Source organism: Oryza brachyantha, chromosome 3 (assembly GCF_000231095.2).
Source record: "Oryza brachyantha chromosome 3, ObraRS2, whole genome shotgun sequence".
NCBI classification, from domain to species: domain Eukaryota; kingdom Viridiplantae; phylum Streptophyta; class Magnoliopsida; order Poales; family Poaceae; genus Oryza; species Oryza brachyantha.
Genome location: NC_023165.2, coordinates 18164053 through 18190422, shown reverse-complemented (window position 1 = coordinate 18190422; position 26370 = coordinate 18164053). Strand labels below are relative to the sequence as shown.

Below are 26370 nucleotides of genomic sequence, written 5' to 3'. Positions count from 1 at the left end.
TCTTAAGCAAGACAATTACAGTTTATTAATTAAATAAAGCCCATGTTTGCTTAGTCATTTCTTTTTGTTCTTTCTCTTTCTGTTCCCTCCTGCTCCTGCAGATGGTGAACACCCGCAACGGTAACCGCGACACCGACCACTCCAGCACCGAAGGACCTCTCCCACCTCCTCCACCAGAGAATCCGTCACTCGCTCAGATCCTTGCTAGCCAGACACAGATGCTCACCTTAATGATGCAGCAGATGTAGCAGCAGCAACAACAGCATCAACAGGTGCTACAACAGCTCGTGAACCAGCACCAGAACAACCAACAGCAGCATGGACCAACCCTGTGCAGTCAACTTCAACAACGGTGGCTCGTCCCAGCGTGCTCCACCTCTACGTGCTCTCCCAGCACCACCTCCTCTGCAACAGAATGCACCTCCACCGACAGCTCAGCCTCCTCCAGCTAGGAAGGATACAGGTTCTAAGCCTAGGGTGTGCTACAACTGTGGTGACCAAGGCCACTTTGCCGACAAGTGCCTGAAGCCAAAGCGCAGCGGGCAGAGGTTCGTGTAAGACCGTGTCAACCACGCCACTACAGAAGAAGCACGGGTTGCGCCAGAAGTAATACTGGGTATGTTTCCTGTCAACTTCGTACCTGCTACAGTACTTTTTGATTCTGGTGCTACACACATTTTTATTTCAAGAAAGTTTGTAGGAATGCTTGGGATAAGAAGGGAAGAGTTAAGAAACCCGATGCGGGTTAGTACTCCAGGGCATAGTATGATTTTGGACCTTTATAACCCTAATGTACCCATAGAAATCCAAGGGACATCCTTTCTAGCCAATCTCATCCTTCTCGAATCCAAAAACCTAGATGTCATTTTGGAAATGGACTGGCTTACCAAGCATCAAGGAGTGATTGATTGTGCCAAATGTACCATCATCTTGACCAGTGAAGGCGGTGAAGTGGTGACTTATCAGTCGCAGGAGTCAGTAATAGTCGAAACAAGTCTGAATCAGATGGATGCAGAAGAGCAACCTTCAGAAGTAGCCAAAGACCCGAAGAAGTTGGAAGACATACTAGTGGTTTGTGAGTATTCGGAGGTTTTTCTAGATTATCTCACAACGATGCCACCAGAAAGAGAGATCGAGTTCCGTATCGACTTGGTACCGGAAACTGCGCCGACCTATAAGAGACCCTACAGGATGGCAGCTAATGAGATGGCAGAAGTGAAGAAGAAAGTGGATGAACAGCTTCAGAAAGGTTACATCCGACCGAGCACCTCGCCTTAGGGAGCCCTGGTTATTTTTGTTGAGAAGAAGGACAAAACCAAGAGAATGTGTGTGGACTATCGTGCTTTGAACAATGTCACCATCAAGAATAAGTATCCTCTGCCATGGATTGATGATTTGTTTGATCAGTTGAAGGGAGCCAAAGTCTTCTCCAAGATCGATTTGAGATCATGGTATCATCAGTTGAGAATTCGGGAAGAGGATATTCCCAAGACAGCATTCACTACTCGCTACGGCTTGTATGAATGTATGGTAATGTCGTTTGGACTTACTAATGCTCCGGCATTCTTCATGAATCTCATGAATAAGGTGTTCATGCAATACTTGGATAAGTTCATGGTCGTCTTCATTGATGACATTCTTGTCTACTCCAAGTCCGAAGAAGAGCACGAGCAACATTTGCGGATCGTGCGAGGGAAGCTAAGAGAGCACCGGTTGTATGCCATGTTTAGCAAGTGTGATTTCTGACTTCGTGAAGTGAAGTTCTTAGGTCATGTGATCAATGCTCAAGGAGTAGCAGTGGATCACAGTAATGTCGAGTCAGTGACCAAGTGGACCCCACCTAAAACGGTCTCCCAGATCAGAAGTTATAACCGCCGGTTTATCGAGAATTTCTCGAAGATAGCCAAGCCAATGACACATTGTTAAAGAAGGAAGAGAAGTTCAGATGGTCTATCGAGTGCGCCAACAGCTTTGAAGAGCTCAAGCGAAGATTGGTGTCGGCACTCGTGTTGATCTTGCCAGATCAGGCGAAAGACTTCCAGGTTTACTGTGATGCCTCCAGATCAGGACTTGGATGTGTGCTGATGCAAGAAGGAAAGGTGGTTGCTTATGCCTCTCGTCAGTTGAGACCACATGAGGGTAACTACCCGATCCATGATTTGGAACTAGCAGCCGTAGTGCATGCCTTAAAAATCTGGCGACACTACTGAACTGGTAACAAGTGTGAAGTTTATACGAATCATAAGAGTCTAAAGTATATCTTTACACAACCAGATTTGAACCTCCGCCAGTGAAGATGGTTGGAATTGATCAAGGATTATGATCTAAGTATTCATTATCATCCAAGCAAAGCAAATGTAGTTACAGATGCTTTGAGCCGGAAGAATTACTGTAATGCCGTTGTATCAACGGAAGTTTGTGAGCAGTTGCAGCAGGAGTTTGCACGACTAAATTTGGGTATAGTTGAACAAGTTTTTGTGGCAGCCCTAGAGGCGCAACCAACTTTGGTGGATCAAGTTCGTCAGGCCCAAGCAATTGATCCACTAATGGCAGAGCTAAAGAGGAATATGCGAGTTGGTAAAGCTCGAGATTTTTCAGAAGATGAACATGGAACAATCTGGATGGGAAACCGGTTGTGTGTACCAGATAACAAGGAACTAAAGGAGTTGATACTTCAAGAGGCACATCAAACCTAGTACTCTATCCACCCCGGGAGTACAAAAATGTATCAAGACCGGAAAGAAAAGTTTTGGTGGGTTAGTATGAAGAGAGAAATTACAGAATATGTCACCTTGTGCGATGTATATCAACGAGTCAAAACAGAACACCAAAGGCCAGCACGACTGTTGCAGCCTCTTTAGATTCCAGAATGGAAATGGGAAGAAATCAGGATGGATTTCATCACTGGTTTACTGAGGACCGCTGCCGGTCACGACTCGATTTGGGTAATCGTGGATCGATTGACGAAGGTCGCCCATTTCATACCAGTTCACACCATCTATTCAGGGAAGAGACTAGCCGAGATTTACTTGGCTAGGATCATGTGTTTACATGGAGTACCTAAAAAGATTGTTTCTGACCGAGGAAGTCAGTTTACTTCGAAATTTTTGCAGAAGTTACAGGAAGAGTTGGGAACCCGGCTGAATTTCAGTACAGCTTACCATCCGCAGATGGATGGTCAAACGGAAAGGGTAAATCAAATTCTTGAAGACATGCTCAGAGCTTGTGCCCTCGACTTTGGGGGAACATGGGATAAGAATTTGCCGTATGTAGAGTTCTCATACAACAACAGCTATCAAGCCAGTTTGCAGATGGCACCTTTTGAGACTTTGTATGGCTGTAAGTGTCGTAAACCCCTTTTCTGGGATCAAACAGGAGAACGTCAAGTTTTTGGAACTGAGGTTTTGAGTCAGGCGGAAGAAGAAGTCAGAATAATCTGTGAAAGGTTAAAAACAGCTCAAACCAGGCAGAAGAGTTATGCAGATAACCGCGGAAGGGACTTGGCCTTTGAAGTAGGACACAACGTGTACCTCCGCGTCACACCTTTGCATGGAGTACACCGGTTTTAGACCAAAGAAAAGTTGGCACCACGGTTCGTGGGACCATACCGAATAATGGAACGCAGGGGAGAAGTTGCGTATCAGTTAGAACTCCCTGCTAACATGGCCGGAATCCATGACGTGTTCCATGTGTCGCAACTCAAAAAGTGTCTACGTGTGCCTGAAGAGCAAACCAACTCCGAGCACATCGATCTACAGGAAGACCTAATCTATGTGGAGAAGCCAGCATGGATTCTGGAAACCAGTGAAAGGAAGACGCGGAACCATGTGATCAAATTCTGCAGAGTTCAGTGGAGTCACCACTCAGAAGAAGAAGCGACTTCGGAAAGAGAAGATGAGCTCAAGGCCGCTCATCCACACCTCTTCGCCAGCACCTCCGAATCTCAGAGTCGAGATTCCATTTAAGGGGGTAGGTTTGTCACACCCGGAGTTTTATCCTAAGCCTAAATTCGTAAAAGAAATTCGTAAATAATAATTGGCTTAATTAACTCAGGAAAAATCTCTCGAAAGAAAGTAATTTAATTAAATCGAAGTTCGTAAATCGATTAACTGGATTTAAACTCGAATTAGAGAAATATAAAATTTTACCAAAGAAATTAATCTAAAATTCGGCAAAATGAGGCTTTCCTTTTTTCCTCCTTTTTCTTCCTTTTTCCCCTCCTTCCCAAAATTGAGCCGAAGTACAATTTTCCTCCTCTCTTTTTCCTTCTTCTTCTTCCTTTTCTTTTTCCCCTCCTTCCTCTCCCGGCCCGGTCCGGCAAAGCTGGCCCGCTCCCTCCTCTCCTCCCGCGCGCCTCCCCTTCCTCCCTCCTGGTCCGGCCCCAGCCGCGGCTCGGCCCAGCTACCCGCCGCCCCGCGCGCGCCTCCCCTTCCACCCCCCCCCCCCCGCTTGGGACGCCGGCCGCTCGGCCTAGCGTGCCCGCGCCGCCTCCCCGCCGCGTCCGAACCGAGCTCCGTGCCACCGTCGCGCCGCCGCTGCAACCACCACCGCAACGGCCGCCGCCAAGACCGTGTCGTGGCCGACACGGTCTCCAAGCGCAGTCCCCGCTCAAGCCGCGCCACCCCCTATAAAACCCGCTTCCTCGCGCGCCGCCGCCACCTTTTCTTCACCCACCCGAGCCGCAGCAGCTCCCGCTCGCCGCCGGCCATCACGCCGCGTTCCGTGACATTGCCGACCCGGCGGACCCGTTCCCGCCACTGGTAGGCCGTCGCCGTCCCCCCTCTCCCTCCTTTTCCTCTCTGCGGGCCGTCAACGAGGCCGTCGTCACCGCTGCACGCGTGCGTGCCTTGGGCGTCATCGTCGCCCCTCCGCCCGCCGTCTACGTCGCCTCGCCGCTGCCGTGGTGGCCCTGCCGCCTCCGGAGCGCCGCCGGGCCCGGCACGTCGTCGCCTCCTCCTCCCCGAGCCGGCGCCGTCCTCCGTTGCCTTCCTCTTGGCACGGCAGCCGTCTTCATCATTGCTACTGGTCGCACCGTCGCCGCCACGCTCGCTCGCATTGTCGCCGTCATCGTCGCCCCACCGCCCGCTCGTCGCCGGCGCCGTCTTTCCGCGGCCAAGATCGCCTCTCCCTCCTCTCTGTTCCGGGGCCACCGATAGGGGGGCCCCATCTATCGGCTGCTCCTTTCCCTCCTCTCCCTCTGGCATGCGGGCCCCAGCCGTCGGCTGGCGACGATCCCCTCACCTCTCTCCTCCCCTCGGGCCCCACGCGTCAGTCCCTCCTCCCCTCTCCCTCATCGACAGGTGGACCCTACTTGTCGGCGCCACCTCACCCCTCCGCTGACGTCAGCAGCCCTATTAATTGTGTAATAATTGATTTAGGACTTTTCTGTTTAGTTAAAAAACCCAGAAAACTTCTAAAATTCATATCTAATTCGTCTAGTCTCCGTTTAGGTCCATTCAAATTTCATTAAACTTATAAAATTATGAAGAATCCACTAAAAATACTTTCTTTTACTGTTTCAGTAGAGTTTGTGCATGTTTATTTATTTTTATGATTTGTCGCTTAGATTCGGACCCCACCGAAGAGCCGGTTTATTTTGAGATCGTCGCTGATGTTCCCTAGGGGCCAGAGCAAGGCAAGTGGCACTCATCTTTGATTATATTGAACCTATTATTGCAAATTCCTCACTTTATTTATTCAAATATGCATTGTTTTGATTAAAGTATTTATTGTATTTATTTTCGGGTAATCCTTATTATTGTGCTGTAGTTTACCCAACTTTATTCATGTTGTACCAGAGGTAACTTGGTTAGAGTTAGGCCTAAGTTAATGCTTAGCCATGCTTAGAAGTAGCTCATGGGATCACACTTAATCATTACTAGTTCTGAATAGCTGTTATTTATTTAAATGCTGCTTTATTGCAACTAACCCTAGCCTGCCCTTGATGATCCTTATGTATTATTTATTACCCTCTTTTCCATGCTGCTTGTTGAGTACGGTGGTTTGTACTCAGCCTTGTCCAGTTTCCCCCTGCAGAGCTAGAAGTTGAGTCCGATGGAGGCGACTCTTAGGAGTGAGCTAGTCTGCCGTCGAAGTTTGCCTATGGACTAGAGCCGTACCCGTTGGAGTTAGTCTACCTTTCTTTCCGCTGCATTTTCGTTAGAATAAGTGTTATTTTCAGTTGTTTCTAAGAACAATGGTTATGTAATCAACATTGTCTATTTGTTTACCCTGCCTTGTCCTGGACAGGGATTTTAATACAGAATTAAGTTTAGAAATTCGTGTGAGTAATTCCTGAGCGTGACACTCCCTCTCTTTCTCTACATCGCTTGAGTGCTTCTCACCACTGCCATTGCTTTTCACTATTGCCATCCAACAATGGCAATGACCCCTGTGCATATATTGGCACATCAAGTAGGAGGCAGAATGCATCCTCCTTCCCTCCCTCCTTGTTCCCAACAGCCTTCACCACCATTAGCCATAGCCAATGAGGTACAACCATGTGTCTCTCCTACCCTCTCTTCCTATGACATGTGGAACACACCTTAGAATAATATATCTCCCTTCTCTCTCACTAACAACTTGGCTCCCACCTTATAAAATGTGTTTGTTCACAATATCATCTCTGGTATAGACAAATATTTTAATTGACCTTACTTTGCGTGCATCCGACAAATTAAACTAGTACTTGCATTACTTTCCATAGGTTCTTCTTAAGCCCTATCCATGTGGCCCCATCATTGTGGTTCTTCGAAATCTTCACTCATTCAGTAGGAATATTAGAGCAAGTTCAACAGTATAGCCAACTACTAGCTCTAAATCATCTATAATCAATCTAATAGCCAATTCATACAATAGTTACCTGCAAAACATATACTACACATGTCATATGGTCCCACTTGTCATATACACATTGCGTCTTGGAGTCCGTGCTACAGCCGGCTACAAATTAATCTATAGCTCGTTGCTCTTCTCTCTCCTCTCTTATCACCTTGAAATATGTTTATTTCTGGCTTATAGTTTGCTATTTTGTCTGCTCTTATTGCCCCTATATTATGCTATTCATTGCCAAAAAAAGAGAAAACCAACTCATTCAGCTGGTGGTTCAAAAAACAAAAGATGGTTTTTGAAATCTCGTGATGGATATTTTTCTTTCTTATTTGGTTTCATATTCATAACTAAGGACCCATCCCCTGAGAAATTACATCTGAACATATTACAGTATGACTACGGGTGTTTATGAGGTGCTCTTCGCTAAGTACCTAGTTGTCATAGGGATATCTTGTATATAAGTGGTTGTGGAACATAAAAGATGTGGAGACAAAGTTGTGGTACTTACACCCTCCTTGTGGGCTGAACCACTGAGTGGCAAACGGACATATGTTTAAGTTTCCCCAGTTTATCTTGATTAGACGATTGTTATTCTTGCCTGATATTTTTCGTGGACTCAACAAACTTTTGTAGCATGGGGTATTCATGTGTTAGCAGAGGACATGGCTTGTCATGAATTTGTAGAATTGATGTTTATCCGACCTTAGTTCCCCGTCATGTGTGGAAATATTAAAACTCTGGAAAGCTTAACTAAAATATTAAAATACTCATGCATGTGACCATGGACATCTCTGACGGGTTGTAAGTTATGGCCCATCATGGATGTGAGGCATCATCGGTCTTTGACGGGCTATGGGCCTGATCATGAATGGCTCGTCTACTTCGCTTGGTTCTGTAGTAGTGGGTGCTTCTCCTAGTGTAGTTTCTATTGATTGTGATGAAAATCACTACCATATTGGTATGGACGACTGATGGCTAGCCCAAGTTGTTAGAAACAAGCTTGTGTGTTCCGTGATGTTGTAAAAGCATCATAGAGTAGGCTTGTCAAGAGGAACCTGTTGACATCAAAATGTGAACGTTGACGTGTCACACACGAAGGCCTGGGAGTCAATCTTAGATAGATCCAGTCCAGGACCTAAATTCATAGAAGGTGCGCGGGCGTGCCAGTCAGTTTGATCCTGCAACTGACAAGATGAACGGTAAAACAAGCCAATCGGCTATCGAGCCGATAGGTAACTAATAATCCAGCCGATCAGATATTGATGCTGCAACGGTTAGCCGATAGGATAAATGATCGGCTATAAAAAGCTTGGATCGGCCAGAAACTTGATCGAAATAAGCTTGAAATAAATATTAAACCAACATAACCCGCCAAGTCATTTATTAATCTTAGTCGATCGGACAAGCCCCTATAACCAGGTCGAACTAGACATACAGAGATTGGACTTAACCAAGATAGTATGCAATCAAGCATGATATGATTATAGGAGACATGAAGATCGATAAGGCTAATAAATAAATCGATGAATTACTTGGAATAAACAATGTATCATATGTGACGATCAGCTAAAACCAATTTGTATGTAATTCTCATAAGCCGATGCAATATAAATAACTGCCGATATAACTAAATCAAACCGATTGATATATAAATGATGCAGTAAAGCAATCGGCTATACTATTGATGTAAATATGATAAGCATGTAGATCGGTGAAAATCATCAGCTATAGACGGCGGACAAACAACTAAGATCTATAAAATACCTAGCCCAGATTGCAATAATCATAGAAGATCGGACGCAACCGAGACAGTTCAATATTAAACCTAGCAATGTCAAGATAGATACTAAACAGATCTAGATTGCTATCAAACCAATGAGCCGATGACTGTTAATTTATCGGCTGGTACTCCAATAAAACAACGAGTAAAATTCATCAATCTGATATAAACCATCTGACAAACGCAATCTACTAGATCGGACCTAACCGAGATGGTACTAGATTGAATATGTCAAATAGCGAATACGAAATCAACATAGATCGCTCAAAGTGGTCGACCAGATCAACTCAAAACACGTAAGTGATCTAAGTTGAAACTGATACGATAACTAGCAATCACGCAACTAGATTAGATTAGAAGATCAGACCAAACCAAGATAGTTTTAATCTAGCCGAACAATTACCGTGGTCCGGTGGAACGTAGGACTTAACCCTTCGTCGGAGATCGAGACGATGCAGCCCCACGTTAGGTGCCAAGTTCCGCCGGAGTTGAAACCTCGGAAGAGGATGGCGATGCGCCGAAAATAGTTGATCTAATTGATGTGTAGATAGTTTACAATGGTCCTGGGCATACATATTTATACCCTTGGGTGGATGTTAGTCTGTGTCGGACACGACTCCTAGTAGATAAAAAGAAATAACAAACTCTATCTCTAACACGACACGGTTTCTAATAGATAAAAGAAAACAAACAAGTCCCGATCGGACTCTAATCTCTTAGAGATAAAATCCTAACTAACTCTAACTACTAGATAAAATTACACTGCCAAGTCTTGGTCTTCACGATTTCCTGTTGAATTCGAACTCTTCCGGATAGAATTTCTATCGGCGATTGCACCTTTCCTTATCCGAATCCAATACGAAAATTTACCAAATTTTGGTGTTAACAGAACCCAAAATAAATAAAGCTTATTTGCATATAAGGAGAAGCCAAAGGATAAGAAGGTGATAGATGATTTCGAGCGGGCACACGGTACATAAGACATGGTTGAAGTTAACGAAGGATTTTCTCTCTCTGCTTGAGTTATTGCAAACTAACTCGTAGACAGACAATCTCCTTTTGACTGATTTTGTAGAAACACATACTTAGAGTTTTCGAGAATTGTTTTGAACTAAAACGATTGTGAAATAAACATGGGCTCCCATTGCAGCTTGCATAGTCACATTTCCGATAATTTGCTAGTATGAAATTACTCACTCTTTAATTTTGTTCTTTTTCTCCTCCCATTAAATTTAGATTGAAGATGTTGAAGGTTTAGATTTCGTCCCTAGACTCACGATATTACCTGTAGATTGTTGTGCTACCTGTGTTAAATCCTGTTATTTTTTAGAGACATTTTATAGTGTTTGTATTTCTAAAATGGCAAAGATCTGAAGGCCCACGACAAAAGGTACCTGTAAGAGGTATTAGAGGTACAAAGATACCAAGGGTAAAAACTTAATTGATCACATGGAAAATTATGTCTAATAAATTAAGAAGGTACTGAAATGTATGATGTAAGTGAATTTAAAGGTACCATGAGGTACCGCCCTTTAGTTTAGGAGGATAACTTAAAATATGAATTTCGTGGTGGGAATAGAAATTGCATTCCATACTATTCGGTTTCCAAACTTCGGTGTTTTGTTTCATTCAGTTTCAAAACGTACTTCAGCCTGTTTTACATGGTATAGATTATATTTGCGGAATGTTGATAATTCTTTCAAGTTATTCACCAGGAAGCAAAAGGTAAAGAAAAAACAAAATCTGGAATGCACGCACTGCACAACAAAAAAAATAAAAAAATCCCCAAAAAGATACCAACGCAGCAACCGGCCAAGGTTAAAGGAAATAAAAATATATAATTATCACACCGTGACTATTTATTAATTTAAAGCTTATTTTTTTTGGTATGCTAGAAATAAAATTTATAATTTGATCTACCTATCTCCGTATTAAATATAATTCCTTTATGAAGTACGACAATGTAAACTAGTATAAATATATACACTAAATTATATGCATACAATATATATATATATACTTATATGATTTTTAATTGGTAGTCAGGCATGTCCGTTTTGAAAACAGTAAAGGTAAAACCAACATGCATTAAGCACGTACAGACTAGATTGCCTGACACCGATGACACGAGAGCAAAACAGGGAAACAATGCAATCATCTCCTCCAATCATAGAGATGGAAACTCCCGTATAGTGTAGTACGGCCAAACAACCATCCCCCTGAGAATGCAAGTCATTCCGTAGATTAACACTTTCCACGTAAAAGACGAGTGGTTCCGCCAGTGCCCACCACGGCGATTCCTCGAAGCAGTTAAAGAGGTGATCTTATGGAAGACGACGTATGGGAACGAAAAACAAGTAACCCTGCCTATGGTTCCCCATACCTTTTTATTTATATAGAAGACACTTATACCCTTCTAATATCATCATATTTACATTAATGCCACCTATTATATTTTTTTCTTTCCATATCTTGCTCCTCATAGATCAACGGCTCACGTCATCCCACCTCCCGGTACCTCCTTGTACCCTGCAAACACTCTAAAATCCCTCTATTTTTGATGTTTTGCTCCTGCCTTGCCTCTTAGGGTCTACCCAAAAAGCAACGAGGTACAATCTAGTAATATTTTTAGTGTTATGAAATTCAACTCTTTTGTTTTGCAATAAAATTGGCACGGGCAAGAATGGTTTATGGTGAGAGGGGAGCCTAAGGTCCTGTTTGGTTTAGGTGACTAATCCATTAGTCCCTCAACTTTAGCCTCCTTTCGTCCCTAAAAACTCAGACATGATGAACTAAACGGGACTAAAATCGTATTAGTCTCTTTTAGAGGTACTTATTAGGACTAAAACTTCGTTTCACACATGTCCCCTAACCAAAATTTCTATATATGATGTGCTTTTAGTCTTTCTAATCAAACAATAGTGACTAATGATTTTTGTCCAATGACTAATTTTTAGTCCTAGGACTAAAGAACCAAACACCACCTAACTTTTGTTCCCATGTGTCAATCCCAACGTGATGTCGTCCTTGGTCTTAGGTCAGGGTGTGACAATTGGCAAGGTTTAAATTTGAAATTTTTTTGACTGGATTCTCCTAGGAGATCGAAAACACTTATAACCAGTTGTTTAAATTCAGCCATTATCTGTTCATTTTTTCCAATTTTTCAAAAATTTTAACTTTTACACAATTTAGAGGAAGCATTAGATTATGCAAAATGTGTTTAAATTTAGATAAAATTTGTTTAAATTAAATCAGACTAGGATCAGCGCCTACTGATAAAAGTCATCTTTTTTCAAAAATTTCTGTCGGAGTGTCTTTTAGTAAATAATCAAAAAACTGGAGTATCCAATAGTAAAGCAACAGAACTATAACCACAAAATTGGAGTGTCCTAGAGGGCAAATGACACAAATTTAGAGGGTACAGGTGCAATTTTCTCCTAGTTTTATTTAACTTTGAATAGGTGCAAATTTATGGCATATATGTCCGCAAAGAAGTGTACAAATTTAGAGTCATGCAATGCAAATTGATGGCATATACTTTGAAGAACAGACTAATAGACTATGGATAGCACACATATATCTCTACCGAAAGTCTCTTGACTTTTGACACATTCCAGATTGAACTTTAGTCTTGAAAGTAACGTCCAACATATATATTTGTACCTCCCCTTTTTATCCCTAAATCAGTTTAACTTGTGTGGCTAGAATATTCATCAGATAAATGCGTGACTCCGTTTGTTAAAACGTTATCTGGCCCATTATACATGTTTCTAATACGTTATCCTCTTGTTCGTACGTGGTTTGAAAATTAAGCTATTTGAGTTCGAATGAGGGCCATGGATCATATCGTTCAAAATGGGTAATGTCGGTCGCGTGTTCTTATTACAGAGTGCGCTCCTCTAAACATTTTTAGGAGACTTAGCCCGGTGATCTTACAAAAATCCCGATTAAAAGAAATTTTTATATTTGTTTTTTAAATTTACATATACATATGTTGTTTTTGAAATAGTTTTGAAATATACTCATCCCACCCTCTGAGAGGGTTTATTCATATAAACCACTTGAATAGGCCGTCTGTAAAATTTCATGTGCACATGCTCCCTACTGGTTGCCGCATCACCTAAGTTTCTCTCTCTCTGAGAGCAGTTTATATCAAAAATCCTCGCCAGAAGATTGGACAAATATATTTCTAAAGTATTTCAATGAAAAGAATATTTTATAAATATATAAGGATTTAAGTATGGCTAGATGGAGTTGTCCACCAAAGTTTAATACCACACTGGTTTGTTTTAGGAGAAAATTCCTTCTATGCCCCTGAGAATTTAGCCAATCCCTTGCATACCCATGAGTTTTGGTCACTTTTCTATATATCCTTAAATATTTGTTTTAACCCCTTCTGTACCTCTCCCGTTAGTTGACGGTAAAATGGTGATTTTACCCCTGGATATGTAAGGAATGATGAAATATAGTATTTACATATTAAAATAGATTACTTTGTTGTAAAAATAAGTTCGATGTATGTGAAAGTACTATACAGTAACATTTTAAATATATATTAAAAAATATATATATAAGATTTTTAAAATGGTAACCATAATAAATTTATGTTACAGATAGTATTTTTTCAAGTTATATACACGTAGTAGATCTATTGTACTACCATTTAAAAAATACATTACATATACCTTTTTATAAAAAATAAGATGTATTTTAAATTATTATAGTTTTTTCATGAACAATACCTTACACCGCAAAGAATATAATATTCAAATGGAACAAACTTATAGCTTTTAAAACTATGTTCCACATATTTCAATTCTTGTTCTTTCCATGCATAATGGCAAAATTGACATTTTTATAAAAATTAAATGGTCAACTAATGGTATATTGACCAAAAGGGCATGAAACGGATCAAAATAAAAATTCAAGAGCATGTAAGAGAACTAGCAAAATCCAAGGGCATATAAGGGACCGGATAAAATTTCAGGAGCATATAAAGAATTTTTTTATTGGGACAATAGCTATAATCAAATTCTACGACCTACGCTTCCATGGTTTATTTGATAGTCGATTTTTATTTCGTTTACTATGTATATTACTATTTCGTAGATATACATTGTTTTTATGGAACTATAGCAATATCTAGATCCACCATGAGCAAGGAAACATATATATATTATGATATATTTTTTTATTTAGGGGCTTTCGAAAATTTGACAGCGTTTTTTTAATTGCAGGGATACCACTAGAATGACCATTTAGTAGTATTTTTTGTATTTTTTGAGACAGTTTTGAAATTACAATTAATATCAGTGATAAATTTGCAATTGCCTCTATCATTTAATAATGTGATCATTTCAACTTTGATGATCAAACATGGTGGCTCATTCAGCGTTCTGTTAGTATACATGTGATAGGCTTATCTTTGTGGGGTCAGAAACAAATATACAATTCCTACAATGCAAATTAATTAATACCAGTAAATTGGTTTGACTTGACTTAATTTTGCAATTTGACAACCGATATTTCTTATATAGCTATTTAACTTTTAAAAAAAGTATAAAACCTGTATGACAATGAAATACACTGACATTAATTCAAACATATTATCCAGCTGTATTTGCATCACTAATTACGTATAGATTTTATAACTTTCCCTGACAGAGAATATATATAACTTTTCTTACATTTCTGCAGTGCTGTTTCTTCAGCACTACATATTTTGAGAAGTACGTATATATAACGATAGCCGCGTGTATCAGGAACAGTTCAAGCACAGCTTATCATATTAGTCGCCCTTCAAGTTAAGTGATCAGTTTTAGGGGTACAATATACTCCCTCCATATTTTTATGTATGACACCGTTGACTTTTAGAATCACGTTTGACCATTCGTTTTATTCAAAATTTATATCCAAATATGCAAAATTATAATGCATAATTAATGTTTCTATAATAATAAATCATATTATAACAAAATAATTAATAATTATATATATTTTTTAATAAGACGAATAGTTAAACGTGGATCTGAAAGTTAACAATGTCATATAAAAAAATATGGAGGGAGTACTATTGTGAGGCTCCCATTAATTTGGTTCAGATGGAGTACCGACTAGACGAACTTACTTGCTTGACTTCATTTCTTTTTTTTCTTATCCCCTAGGTCTGGTCTTCACCGATCGAGAACTGTTCTGGAGTTTGAAAAACGCTGTATATATCATGTTATTTTCTGGCCATTTTGGGTCACTGTCACCCTTTTTTCTCGTTCTGTTTCCTTTTGTGTGGAAATTGTCCTGCACAATTGACACACTTGTGGCTTGCTATAGCCCTCGAAGTAAAAGGCCACGTTTGCAAAATCCAAGCAAGCCAACCGGCACTTGTAGCCCTCAAAGAAGTAGAGCTCGAAGAAAAAGAGGAAGTTGTTAGTGTTTTGTATATGTGTACGTAGCAGATGATATTAAAAATGTTGATAAAGCTGTTAGTGTTTTTTACATGTGTACGTAGTTGGTTACTTAGGATTTAAAAGTTATAGTATATGTTAGGTTAGTAATAAAGTTGAGCTCTAACCTAGTCTCTTACTAAAACCACACGATGACTAAAACAACTTAAACATTGGTGAGGGTACGGTTGCTTGGCGGTGTTACCAATAAATTATTGTGGATATCCTAGTACACTGTAATATGGTAGTTTGAAGAGGAGTGCCCATGATGGGTGCCCCAAGAATTAGGCTATGTGATTGAACCTCATGAACAAATATCATTCTTTGATGTCATCGTCGATTTTGGATTTGCTATCGTATGGTTAATTAATCATTCGGTTTTCAACGTTGATTTTGGAGCCAGTTTTATAACAAAACCAGGATGTTCTTGATATAGCAAAAGCATAACAGCGACGTATACGCTGTGACGATCATGTTAAATCAAAGCAATCTATATAAAGATCAAATTACCAGCCAGTAGTACTTGGAACTTGTGATTATGACTGATGCATGTACAAAGCGATGGCCAAGCTAATACACACCAAGAAAAAGATGAGCAGCTGCATTTTGATTTGTCACGCTATATAATCTGCACCACCGATTTTTCTGATATCATGCGATGCTCATAAATGCTGCTTTTATCCTGAACGTAGTGTTTTCCATCTAATCCAACGTAACACGTTTAGCATTATTACCACAATCATGATTCAACTGAAACCCCAAAAGTCCACTTTGGTAGAGATCCTTAGAACAATAACTGGACACGTGGCGCTTCTCTAGAGCAAAATTCTCAGTAAAATTCCTCAATGCCTTACCACGCAGGTAAACAAATCATAGTGTCGAAAACGATTGGCAAATCATATCCCAAACAGATGATGTAAAAGAAACAAAAAATAATAATTTATAACAGGTAGTAAAATCAATCTACTAGAAGTCTACAATTAGTTCCATATATACTTTTAAAGATTTTAGTTTCGCACGTTATACATATATTAACAATAACACCGGGTTTTTCCACGGACGAATGTAAATGTCATACTCCCTCCATATTTTTTATATGAAGCAGTTGACTTTTAGGTTCACGTTTGACCATTCATCTTATTAAAAAAAATATATAATTATTAATTATTTTGTTATAATATGATTTATTATTATAGGAACTTTAAGTATGTATTATAATTTTGTATATTTGGATATAAATTTTGAATAAGACGAATGGTCAAATGTAATCCTAAAAGTCAACGGTGTCATACATAAAAATATGGAGGGAGTATCACAGAGCGTCGATTGATTTGATTTGAAACCGTATGCAAAACCAAGCTTTCGATGGTTCATCGACAGTGAAAAGTCCACTGCGTTTCAGAATTCAGAGTAAAAGTATGCAGCACATGCGTGCATATACACAAGACAAGCAAGCAAGGCAAAGCAGTTATCACCTTCTTTCTCTTCGTAGAGGTAGTTAATTTGTCAGTTAATTTCTTGACCATCTCAAGATCGTCATGTCTGAAACTGAACCACTTTTGTCCTGACTGAACTAGCGCTACTGAGAGCGATCTCTCGCGCGCGTTAATTAATTACCCGGCTCAGATGGCGCAAGAGCAAGAGCCAGGAGGATCCGGAGACGACACCACAACAACTGCTACCGCCTCTGCGAGAGAGTCGGCGGTTGGGCATGGTTTTAAATCTCCGGCTATAGCTGTTTGATGAGGTTCTAACTATTTGCTCCCACGTACATGCAATTTAGTCGCTATTAGAGCAAGTATAATAGCAGACTATAAACTAGCTAAATGTTGAGGCGGAGGAGAGATAGGAAGAGAAAGAGGAGAAGCAGGCTACAAGCTTACACCCAGTTCAGACACAAGAACTAAAAAACTCGGTAAGAGAGAAAAGTGAATCATGTATTAATGATAAAGAGCTAACTACTATATATGTGAACAGCGAGTAGTCTTACCGTCGAGTTGTTGGCTATGTAATTAGCCTTGCTCTTAGTCGCTATAGCCTTATTTAACCTGCTGCTATTAACTGTTTGAGCAGACCAATCGCTAAGCTAGCGTCTTGGCCCGCTACTTGGAACACCTCGGTTGGGTGGGTCGTGTGTGTGATTCAGTCCACATCCTAAACTAAGGCTGCCCACGCTGCAGAGACGTACGTCGTGTAGTATGTGGCGCTCGACTTCCCAGTCGCAAATCGAGACCGGATGAGCGAGTCAAGCCTGACGATTCGGCTGCAGGATACGCATCGTTCGTTTCGTCGTCGTCGTCGACGACGACTTGGCCGATTTGCTAACTTAGTAACTAAACCCTCTCCCCCGGTAAGCAACTGAGCAAGCATGCAAGAGCAAATTAAGCCTAAAGGTAGGCCATATTCAAGTTAAATTATAGAGCCCGACTACAATATTAATATGAGCCCTATTACTATTAGTGTTACTGTTGATATACAAATCTCGATCATTGATTTAAAATATTACTACCAGTAAAAAAATATTCTAGTACCAGTAACTATTATGGTAGTATAAATATATCCGATTATCTGATCCATTGGATTAGAAAAAAATAAACGGCCTATATTAGTTCTATCAACAATAGACAGCATCTTCGAACACCCGTAAATTTATAAGGCAATACTCCAGTACATTTTACTGGTAGTATTATACTACCAATAGAAAAGGGGTATTTTTTACTTTGTTAATTACTTGATTAGCAGTATTTTGTATTTGTTTTATTTTTGCAATAAAGATAAAAAAAGATGATATTACCCCTTCAAATTTCCACTACACCTAATATTATTGGTACTGTAATTCAATTACAACCGTTCGATAAAAATAGAATAAACAGTATGTATTAAATTGTAGCACCAGTAAAATACACCGAGCCTGATCTCGGTCCGTCAGTGGGTGAGAGCTCCTTCGAGAGACAAGAACTTTCCAAGGTCAGCTCTGCGTTGCCAACAAGGTGGGCGGAAATTAAATAAGTAAAATTAGGGTAGAGGACTCATCCTAAGCCGTAGTAGCTTTTGCTTATAAAAGGCAGGGTAGCAGCAGGAGCTGGCATGAGCTTAGCTGCGCTGGGATGGGAACTTACACGGCACACACCGTACGTCGTTGCTGAGTATTTTTACACACCGTGGTAGCATATATGTAGCTGCTTATAAAAGGCAGAGAGACGTATATACGAGTGCATGGTGGTGAGGCTCAGGCTACTTATCGCAGCACTAGTACTATAGAGGGAAGGAAGGTTAGTTTTGGAGATCGAGAGATGGCGGCACAAGCAGGCGGCTCGAGAGGCAGCAGCAGACTGGAGATCTTCGCCGCCGCCCGCGGCGGGAGCACCGGCAGCGGCGTCAGCGCCGGCGACGCGGAGGCGCCGCCGCTGGACGTGCTGCGGCAGGACTCGCTCTACCGCGACGCCACGAGGCCGGCGCACGGCCACCATGGACAGGTATAATATGCTATAGATTCTCCAAGCATTAGCACTTTGCCGTCGATGAACATGGTGAATCAAAATGAACCTGCGCTTGCTGCCTGCACCCATGATTTCCACCGGAGAGTTCGTGAAAATCAAGTAATGAACAAGTTGAGAGAGTTCGTGATGGATGTGTACGTGCAGGAGAGCTGGATGAGGACGCTACGGCTGGGGTTCCAGTGCGTGGGGATCCTCCACGCCGACCTCGGCACGTCGCCGTTGTACGTCTACCAGAACACCTTCAAGTACGGCATCAAGCACCCGGACGACATCCTCGGCGTCCTCTCCCTCATCATCTACAGCTTCCTGCTCTTCACCATGGTCAAGATCGTCTTCATCGCCCTGCGCGCCAACGACGATGGCGACGGTGCGTCCATCCATCTCATCGATCGATCAAACATACGGCAACTCTATCTATCACCAATATGAGTTATACCTTTTTTGTTTTCTTCTCTTTCTCAGGTGGGACATTTGCTCTCTACTCGTTGATCTCGCGGTACGCGAAGGTGTGCCTGATCCCGAACCAGCAGGCCGAGGATGAGCTTGTGACAGGGTACAACGACCACGCCAAGCCGTCGGCGACGCTGAGGAGAGCACAGTGGATGAAGAGCCTGCTTGAGAAGAAGGCTGCCAAGATTGCCATCTTCTTCCTCACCATCTTCGCCACGGCGCTGGCCCTCAGCGACTGTGTGCTAAATCCTTCAATCTCAGGTACACTAGCTAATTAGTTAACGCATATATATCGCACGTAGTAATTCTTAATGTATTCTTGATTAGTTCGATTTTATAGTTTTCGAGCGACCTGACGTGATTTTGGTGTTTGTGTGTTTGTTTGGATTGCTCCAGTACTGTCGGCGGTCAACGGCTTGAAACTCAGAGCACATCATCTGACAACAGGTAAATTAAGTGAGAAAACAGAAAGCAGTAGGCTTTGTACCATTATCCCTGAATTCAGTTGAAAAAAAAGGGCAGGTATTTAGTCGAGAATCGATCAAACATGAAAAAACAAATTGTTGGTGCTAATAGATGGCTAGACTATTAAAGGCCCAATCCATATACATTTCTTTCAGTTCACACGGTTGTATGTGACAAAATTGGATGCAAACACGATTAGGTCTAACATAATTAATTGCAGATCCACCTTCACTCTCCCTGAACTGCACGCACAATTAATATTATTTCTGTGACCAACTTGCAGCAAAACTAACATAAATAATCGTCCAGAAGATTAGGAGATCTTCTGTAATTAAAAACACTGTACTGTAATTAACTAACTAATTAGTTCTACTGCAGCGTGTGTGAATTAACTCGGTGTACATGCTTATGCGTCTGTCACAAATTGCTAAATTCTCCAGGTGCATATGCATACACAGAGTTAATTAAATCGCTGGACTGATTTAATATTGAACAGGTGAAGTGGTCTGGATCACGGTGGGGATCCTGGTGGTGTTCTTCGCGGTGCAGAGCTTTGGCACTGACAAGATTGGCTACACATTTGCCCCAGTTGTTGTGGTCTGGCTGTTGCTCATCTCAGGTATTGGCATCTATGACACGGTCAAGTACGATGTGGGCGTCTTGAGGGCGTTCAACCCCAAGTATATCATCGACTATTTCCGACGAAACAAGAAGGAAGGATGGGTCCAGCTCGGCGAAATTCTACTTACATTCACAGGTGAGTTTACTAATTAATTACTACTTGTACTGATTGCGAGTCATGCCTGTGACTGAGTCACTGAGAAATGAAGAGACGAACGTTAATTCCTCAGATGATATTGCATTCACCTTGCTCATTTGGTTAACCGTATCTGTGATTGTGGATGTGTGTATATAGCGTAGTTTGTGTTAGGACGTATATTTTTACTGAATGGAATGAATTGTCTCGTCTATAACAGGCACAGAAGCTCTCTTTGCTGACTTAGGATACTTCAGCATCAAATCAATTCAGGTACACTATTATTATTTCAAACCTTTGAATTATTCAAAACAAGGACTGGAGAGATTTACTTATTAGTTTCTATACGTACTATAGTTGTAAAATATGTTGCTCTGAACTAAACTATGCCCCCCTATCGTTTCCCTATTTGAAAGAAGCAAAACCATGATTTTGTTAACGAAAATAATTTATGGGTAAAACATTATATACGTGTCCATAGCAACGGAAAAGCAACAATTGTAAAATAAACCATGATAAAGCCACAAAATCAAGTCTAAAATTATGTTTTAAAATTTAAATTTTGGCTTACAAGCAATTGTATATAATGAAATAATATTTTTCCAACCGCTGCTGTTTTGAAACATAATTTCAATGTGATACAAATGTGATAAAAGAGTATTGAAACATAGCAGAGTCATAGAAGAGTCATAGAAGAGTCTTGAAACATAATTTCAATGTGATACAAATGTAATACTTTGAATTTTATTTCAAGAATTATAGTTAATTTCTTCCCTGTTCAATTGAGTAGCCAGAAGTGAATAGGGTTGGAAAAACGAAATATAGCCCAGTGGCTCTGTTAGTAGACCCAATTAATTAATGTAGTACACCACAAATTAATTGTTTTTGCCATAGTTTGACTTGATGGATTGAACAAAGAAAAGGATACATTACTGATAGAGAGTTTTTCAACCGCTGCTGTTTTGCTAATATTTCTCTGATATATATAGGAGCATATATATATATATAGACAGTAAACAGTTGTACTGATATCATATACATTTGGAGTTGATCAACCTTTTCTCTTGTCATGTTTCAGTTGAGCTCTACCTTTGTCTTGCTCCCATCAGTGTTGTGCACTTATGTTGGGCAGGCAGCATACCTGAGGAAACACATGGAGAAGGAGTTCATACAAAACGCTTTCTTCAATTCCGTTCCAAGTATGTGAAGCGAAATTAACATACATGTACATATCCACTATCCAGTATCATAAACTTCGAGTCGAGGTTCATTACAAACTGACTGAATATATCATTGCGATTAATTTGTAATTTCAGGGCCTCTGTTCTGGCCAATATTCGTTCTGGCAATCTTGACTTCAGTCATCGGTTGCCAGGCCATGGTGTCGTGTGCCTTTGCAACCATGTCACACCTGCAGACGCTAAGCTGTTTCCCGAGGATTAAGATACTGCACACATCAAGGCGTTATTCAGGCCAGTTGTACAGCCCTGAAGTGAACTTCGTCCTCTGCCTACTTTCTTGTGTTATCACCTTAAGTTTCAGGACGACTGGTTTCATTGTCAAAGCTCATGGTAAGGATACCTCCTAAATGTACCAAAACAAGATTATTTTTTTTTTGGAATTTCTATAAGCCCTAACTATACACTTAAGGGAATTTTTTGCCATTCTTGAGATGTACCGCGAGGTACAAAATTTTCTAGTATCTTAAGGTAAATTATACCTTGACGTAATAATTTTTCGGGTTTTTTTACCATACTTGAAAAATACATTGAGACAGAAAAAAATTTTAGTACCTTAAGATACTAAATTTTTACACTGAAAAATATAATACCTCGAGATACTTTTTAACAATGGTAAAAAAACTGGGGTATAGTCAAGATATATCGATCAACTAGTGATGATGCAATCTGACCATTCTTCTACTCTGATCTCTCCAAACAGAAATTTGTGTGATCCTTGTGATGGTTATCACGACTATCCTGATGACCGTGGTGATGCTTCTCGTATGGAAAGTGAACATCTGGTGGATCGTCGCCTTCTTCGTCGTCTTCATGTCGACGGAGACCGTCTACCTGTCGGCGGTTCTCTACAAGTTCGCGCACGGGCCGTACATGCCGCTGGCCATGTCGGCCGTCCTCATGGCGATCATGGCAACGTGGCACTACGTGCACGTGAAGCGCTACAAGTTCGAGCTGGAGCACACCGTGGCGCCGGGCAAGGCGAAGCAGCTGCTGGAGCGGCGCGACCTGAAGAGGGTCCCCGGCGTGGGGCTCTTCTACACCGAGCTGGTGCAGGGCATCCCGCCCATCTTCCCGCACCTCATCGGGAAGATCCCCACCGTCCACGCGGTCATCGTCTTCGTCTCCGTCAAGCACCTCCCCGTCCCCCACGTCGACGTCTCGGAGCGCTTCCTCTTCCGGCAGGTGGAGCCCCGGGAGTGCATGGTGTTCCGGTGCGTGGCGCGGTACGGGTACCGGGACACGCTGGAGATGGCCGACGGCTTCGTCGGCACGCTCGTCGAGTACCTCCAGTACTACGTCCGCGACCTGAACCTGTACAGCACGGCGGCGCCGGAGGCACTACCCAGGATGGGGAGCTGCCCGAGCGTCCGAGCCGAGAGCTTCTCCTCCTGGGACAGGCGACCCTCCGGCCATGGCATCTATGCAGAGGAGATGCTCACGCCGATCCAATCCTTTTCTGAGCTCACCATGCATCCCGTTGGTATGAGCAGCCGGTTGCCACAGTTCCAGGTAAGGATTAATTAGATGCATGTCTTAAATTAACGGCATAGATAGCTGAACAAGATTATGGCAATTATGAATTGTTATTGTATTGTGCGTGGATGCTGATCCTTCTTTTTCTTTTTCTTGAATCAGACAACAAAGATGAGCCTCCAAGAGATGCTGAAGATCGAGGAAGACCAAAAGTTGATCCAACGCGAAGTGGATAATGGCGTGGTTTACATTCTCGGGGAGACTGAAGTGGTAGCGAAACCACATTCCAACCTCCTTAAGAAGGTGGTTGTGAACTACATATTCAACTTTTTGAGGAAAAACTCTCGAAAAGGAGAGAAGATGTTGTCGATTCCACGTCGAAAGTTGCTCAAGGTTGGCATCACATATGAAATCTAGGCATGCCAACACATTCAGTACGATGGTGGCTTTAATTTTGTACACACAAAATGGTGTGGATTTGTCAAACAAGCATACATCATGTATGCAGGGTTTTGGCGTACATGCAAATGTACCTCATGGATTGTGTGTGCTTGTGTGACTCACACGACAGAAAAATAAATGAATTACATGCACATACTCTAAAGAAAGAAAAAAATGTCATTGACAAATGTGCCAATGGGATATAAAGATACAACGATGCATGTGCATCTACTTTTCAAGCTTTTTTAGGATTGTTCCATTTCGGGTTACTTTTTGAATTACTTTTCTGTGACTACTACCACAAAATGAGTTGTGCCCTCAGTCAAGGAAGAATTGGACTATACTAGATTATGTTTTATTTGTTGAAAATTCAATAATTGGACTGTACTATAGTTGAAAACATTACACTGTTTAATTATATAGAAAATTTATGGTGCTTCCGAAAGTACACAAAGATATCATTTTTTTATGTAAATTTTTAGTATGTCCAAATACCCCGTGCCTCGAGCTATCAAGTTTGTACACTACTAGATATGGTACATTCATGCTCCTTTTCAAGAATGGTAAAATATTTTTATTTTATATAAAAATAAGTGAAAAAACTATTTCCTTCTCATAAATAAGTGAAAAAATTATTTCCTTTTCAAGAATCGCAGTGTTCTTGTTGTCCATTTTTGATGTACATAAGTGTATCATTAAGAAGCTTGACTGCTATCGATCTAGATTTTTTTGGCAAATTGATGAACACAAGAGGACATAAGCATTCTTTATAAGCCCAGAGAACATGTATTGTTGCCATCTAGAATTTACTTAGACCTGTAGAAGAAATGGTCGTTAAGAAAGTGGCTTTATAATCTTATCAATGTGGTTGCTATGTCGCAAAATCTGCTTAGAAGAAAGTACCTAAGCAAAAATACAATTACTAAAGTGAAAAAATGGTTGGGATGCTCTCATTTTTGGGCTGGGCTCATGACTTTTAAAAAGGATTTCTTGTAGCTACGATCCTGGAAATTAAGAACATTTGAGATTTTGGGAAGATCTCTGGCATTTTCTTTGATAAGTTTTATGCCTGACATTATATTTTAACTACCAATTTGAGGTGATGGGTACTATTCCATTCAAGGTGGCCTTTAAGAGCGTTGGTAGGGTACAATGGGAGGTTGTGGAAACTCACAATTCCACTAAAGATCAAGATTTTCCATTCGTATATCAAAAAATGGAGTGATTTTAGCTAGGGACAACTTGGCCAAAAGGAGATGGAAAGGAAGTTACTAACTGTTGTTTCTGCAGTTGTGAACAATCAATTCAACATCTCTATTTGATTACCATGTAGCTCGTTCAATTTATAATGCTCTTTGTGTACTAGTAGTTTGTCAAGTGCCTTGTTTTGTTATAGCCTCTTTGGTGGTTGGCTGAGGGACTTAGTATCTAAGCTTAGAAAGTAGCTTTCTGTGGTGGCAATGGCAATGTGTTGGGCACTTTGACTTACTATGAATGATTTTGTATTTAATGACTCAACAACTAACTCTTTTATAAAAGTTATTTTTAGGGGGCCGCATTGGGCCGCCCATGACTAGGCTTTGCTACTTAGATATGATAATGGAGAGGCAGTCAAAAAACGGGTGTAAAAGATTGGAAGCATACATGTTGGAGTTCTTCTCTAAATCTTGATGGAATTCAAGAGCTATATTAGAAGCCTAGTGCTTTAACTTCTTTGTGGCTTTTGTATTTGTTGCTGGAAGTTCTTCAAACTTTTGTGTACCCTTTGATTTTTGTTGGTGTGTGCGTTTTATAAGTCTAAGTGCTTGGTGATGTAATATTGCGGCCATCTACATCCTCCTTGGAACGTAGACACACGGTTTCTTCTAATCCAATATATAAAAAAGGACACGAACATAGAAATCCTTAATTAACTTGGATGATACTAATACATCATAATCATCGAAGCTAGTTATTTTGATATTATTGTCATGTTCAAATATAACCAACATGAAGGTACAATTTTAAATTAAACAACGAATATTATGATTTTTTGTAATCCATAGTGGAAATACGCTATAATTGATGATAAGGACAGCATCCTATTTGTATATGTTGTTGTTTCCTCTTATGCCCTTAAAAGGTATATCCACAAGGGCACATATTTTTTTCACCTCGGAGAATTACGTGGTATCGCAATTTTCCACAAGGACATGCATGCTTTTGTTAAGATATTTATCTATAACAAAGAATCATAAAAACTTTTTGTAATTTGAATACTAATATAAATCCAGAATAATCTACTACTAGAAAATGGCTTTGATCAGACCATCAAAAAACATTTTGTAGGTGGTAGAGTAGATCACTAGTAACTAAAGGCATGTGAATATTTTTCCCAGGCGTTCACCTAAGAGACCAACCTGTAAAAATCAATTTTTCAAGTAAATTTCACAAAACAATAGTTACTTTGTCCAAACTATCACAAAAAAATAGATTTAATGTTTTGCATAAGAAAAGTATAGATTTAACACCAAATTTCTCGGGAAACTATAGATCGCAGAAGTCGTATTAGAAAACTATAGATTTAGTGGTGAAGCTATCAAGAAACTATTGGTTTTAGTGTTCCGCTATTGTTATTTTAAGATACAAAGTTATAGTTTGGTGATAAAATTGACGTTAAATATGTAGTTTTGTGACACAATACTTTATATCTATAGTTTTGTAAAAAAATTTGCTGTGAATCTGTAGATTTTTTATACATACCCTTAAATCTGTTGTTTTGCTTTAGCTTTATAAAGCTATATATAGTTTATTAAATTGACTCAATTTTTAATAGTTGCCCCATTAGGTGAACCGCAACCTGTAACATTTAAGCTCAACACGGATCCATGATGATGAGCTTACAGTCAACATGGTGATGATGGTATGTGTGCTTACTGGCTGCAATCACAGCTAACAATCATATCCAGCATAAACACACATACATTCTAAAAAAATCAAATTCAGAATTAAA

The 26370-nt window shown here is 40.5% G+C and overlaps 1 protein-coding gene across 1 annotated transcript; it reads left to right on the top strand.

Annotated features, from left to right (window-relative positions):
* Nucleotides 1-18184: 18184 nt before the first annotated feature.
* On the top strand, nucleotides 18185-23773 carry LOC102718161 (probable potassium transporter 16). The gene is made up of 10 exons (XM_006650203.3): nucleotides 18185-18527; nucleotides 18696-18918; nucleotides 19014-19262; nucleotides 19398-19448; nucleotides 19963-20223; nucleotides 20444-20496; nucleotides 21302-21422; nucleotides 21540-21794; nucleotides 22165-22973; nucleotides 23100-23773. Exons 1-10 carry the CDS (start codon nucleotides 18345-18347, stop codon nucleotides 23352-23354), a joined length of 2460 nt encoding a protein of 819 aa, XP_006650266.2. The 5' UTR covers nucleotides 18185-18344; the 3' UTR covers nucleotides 23355-23773.
* Nucleotides 23774-26370: the final 2597 nt, after the last annotated feature.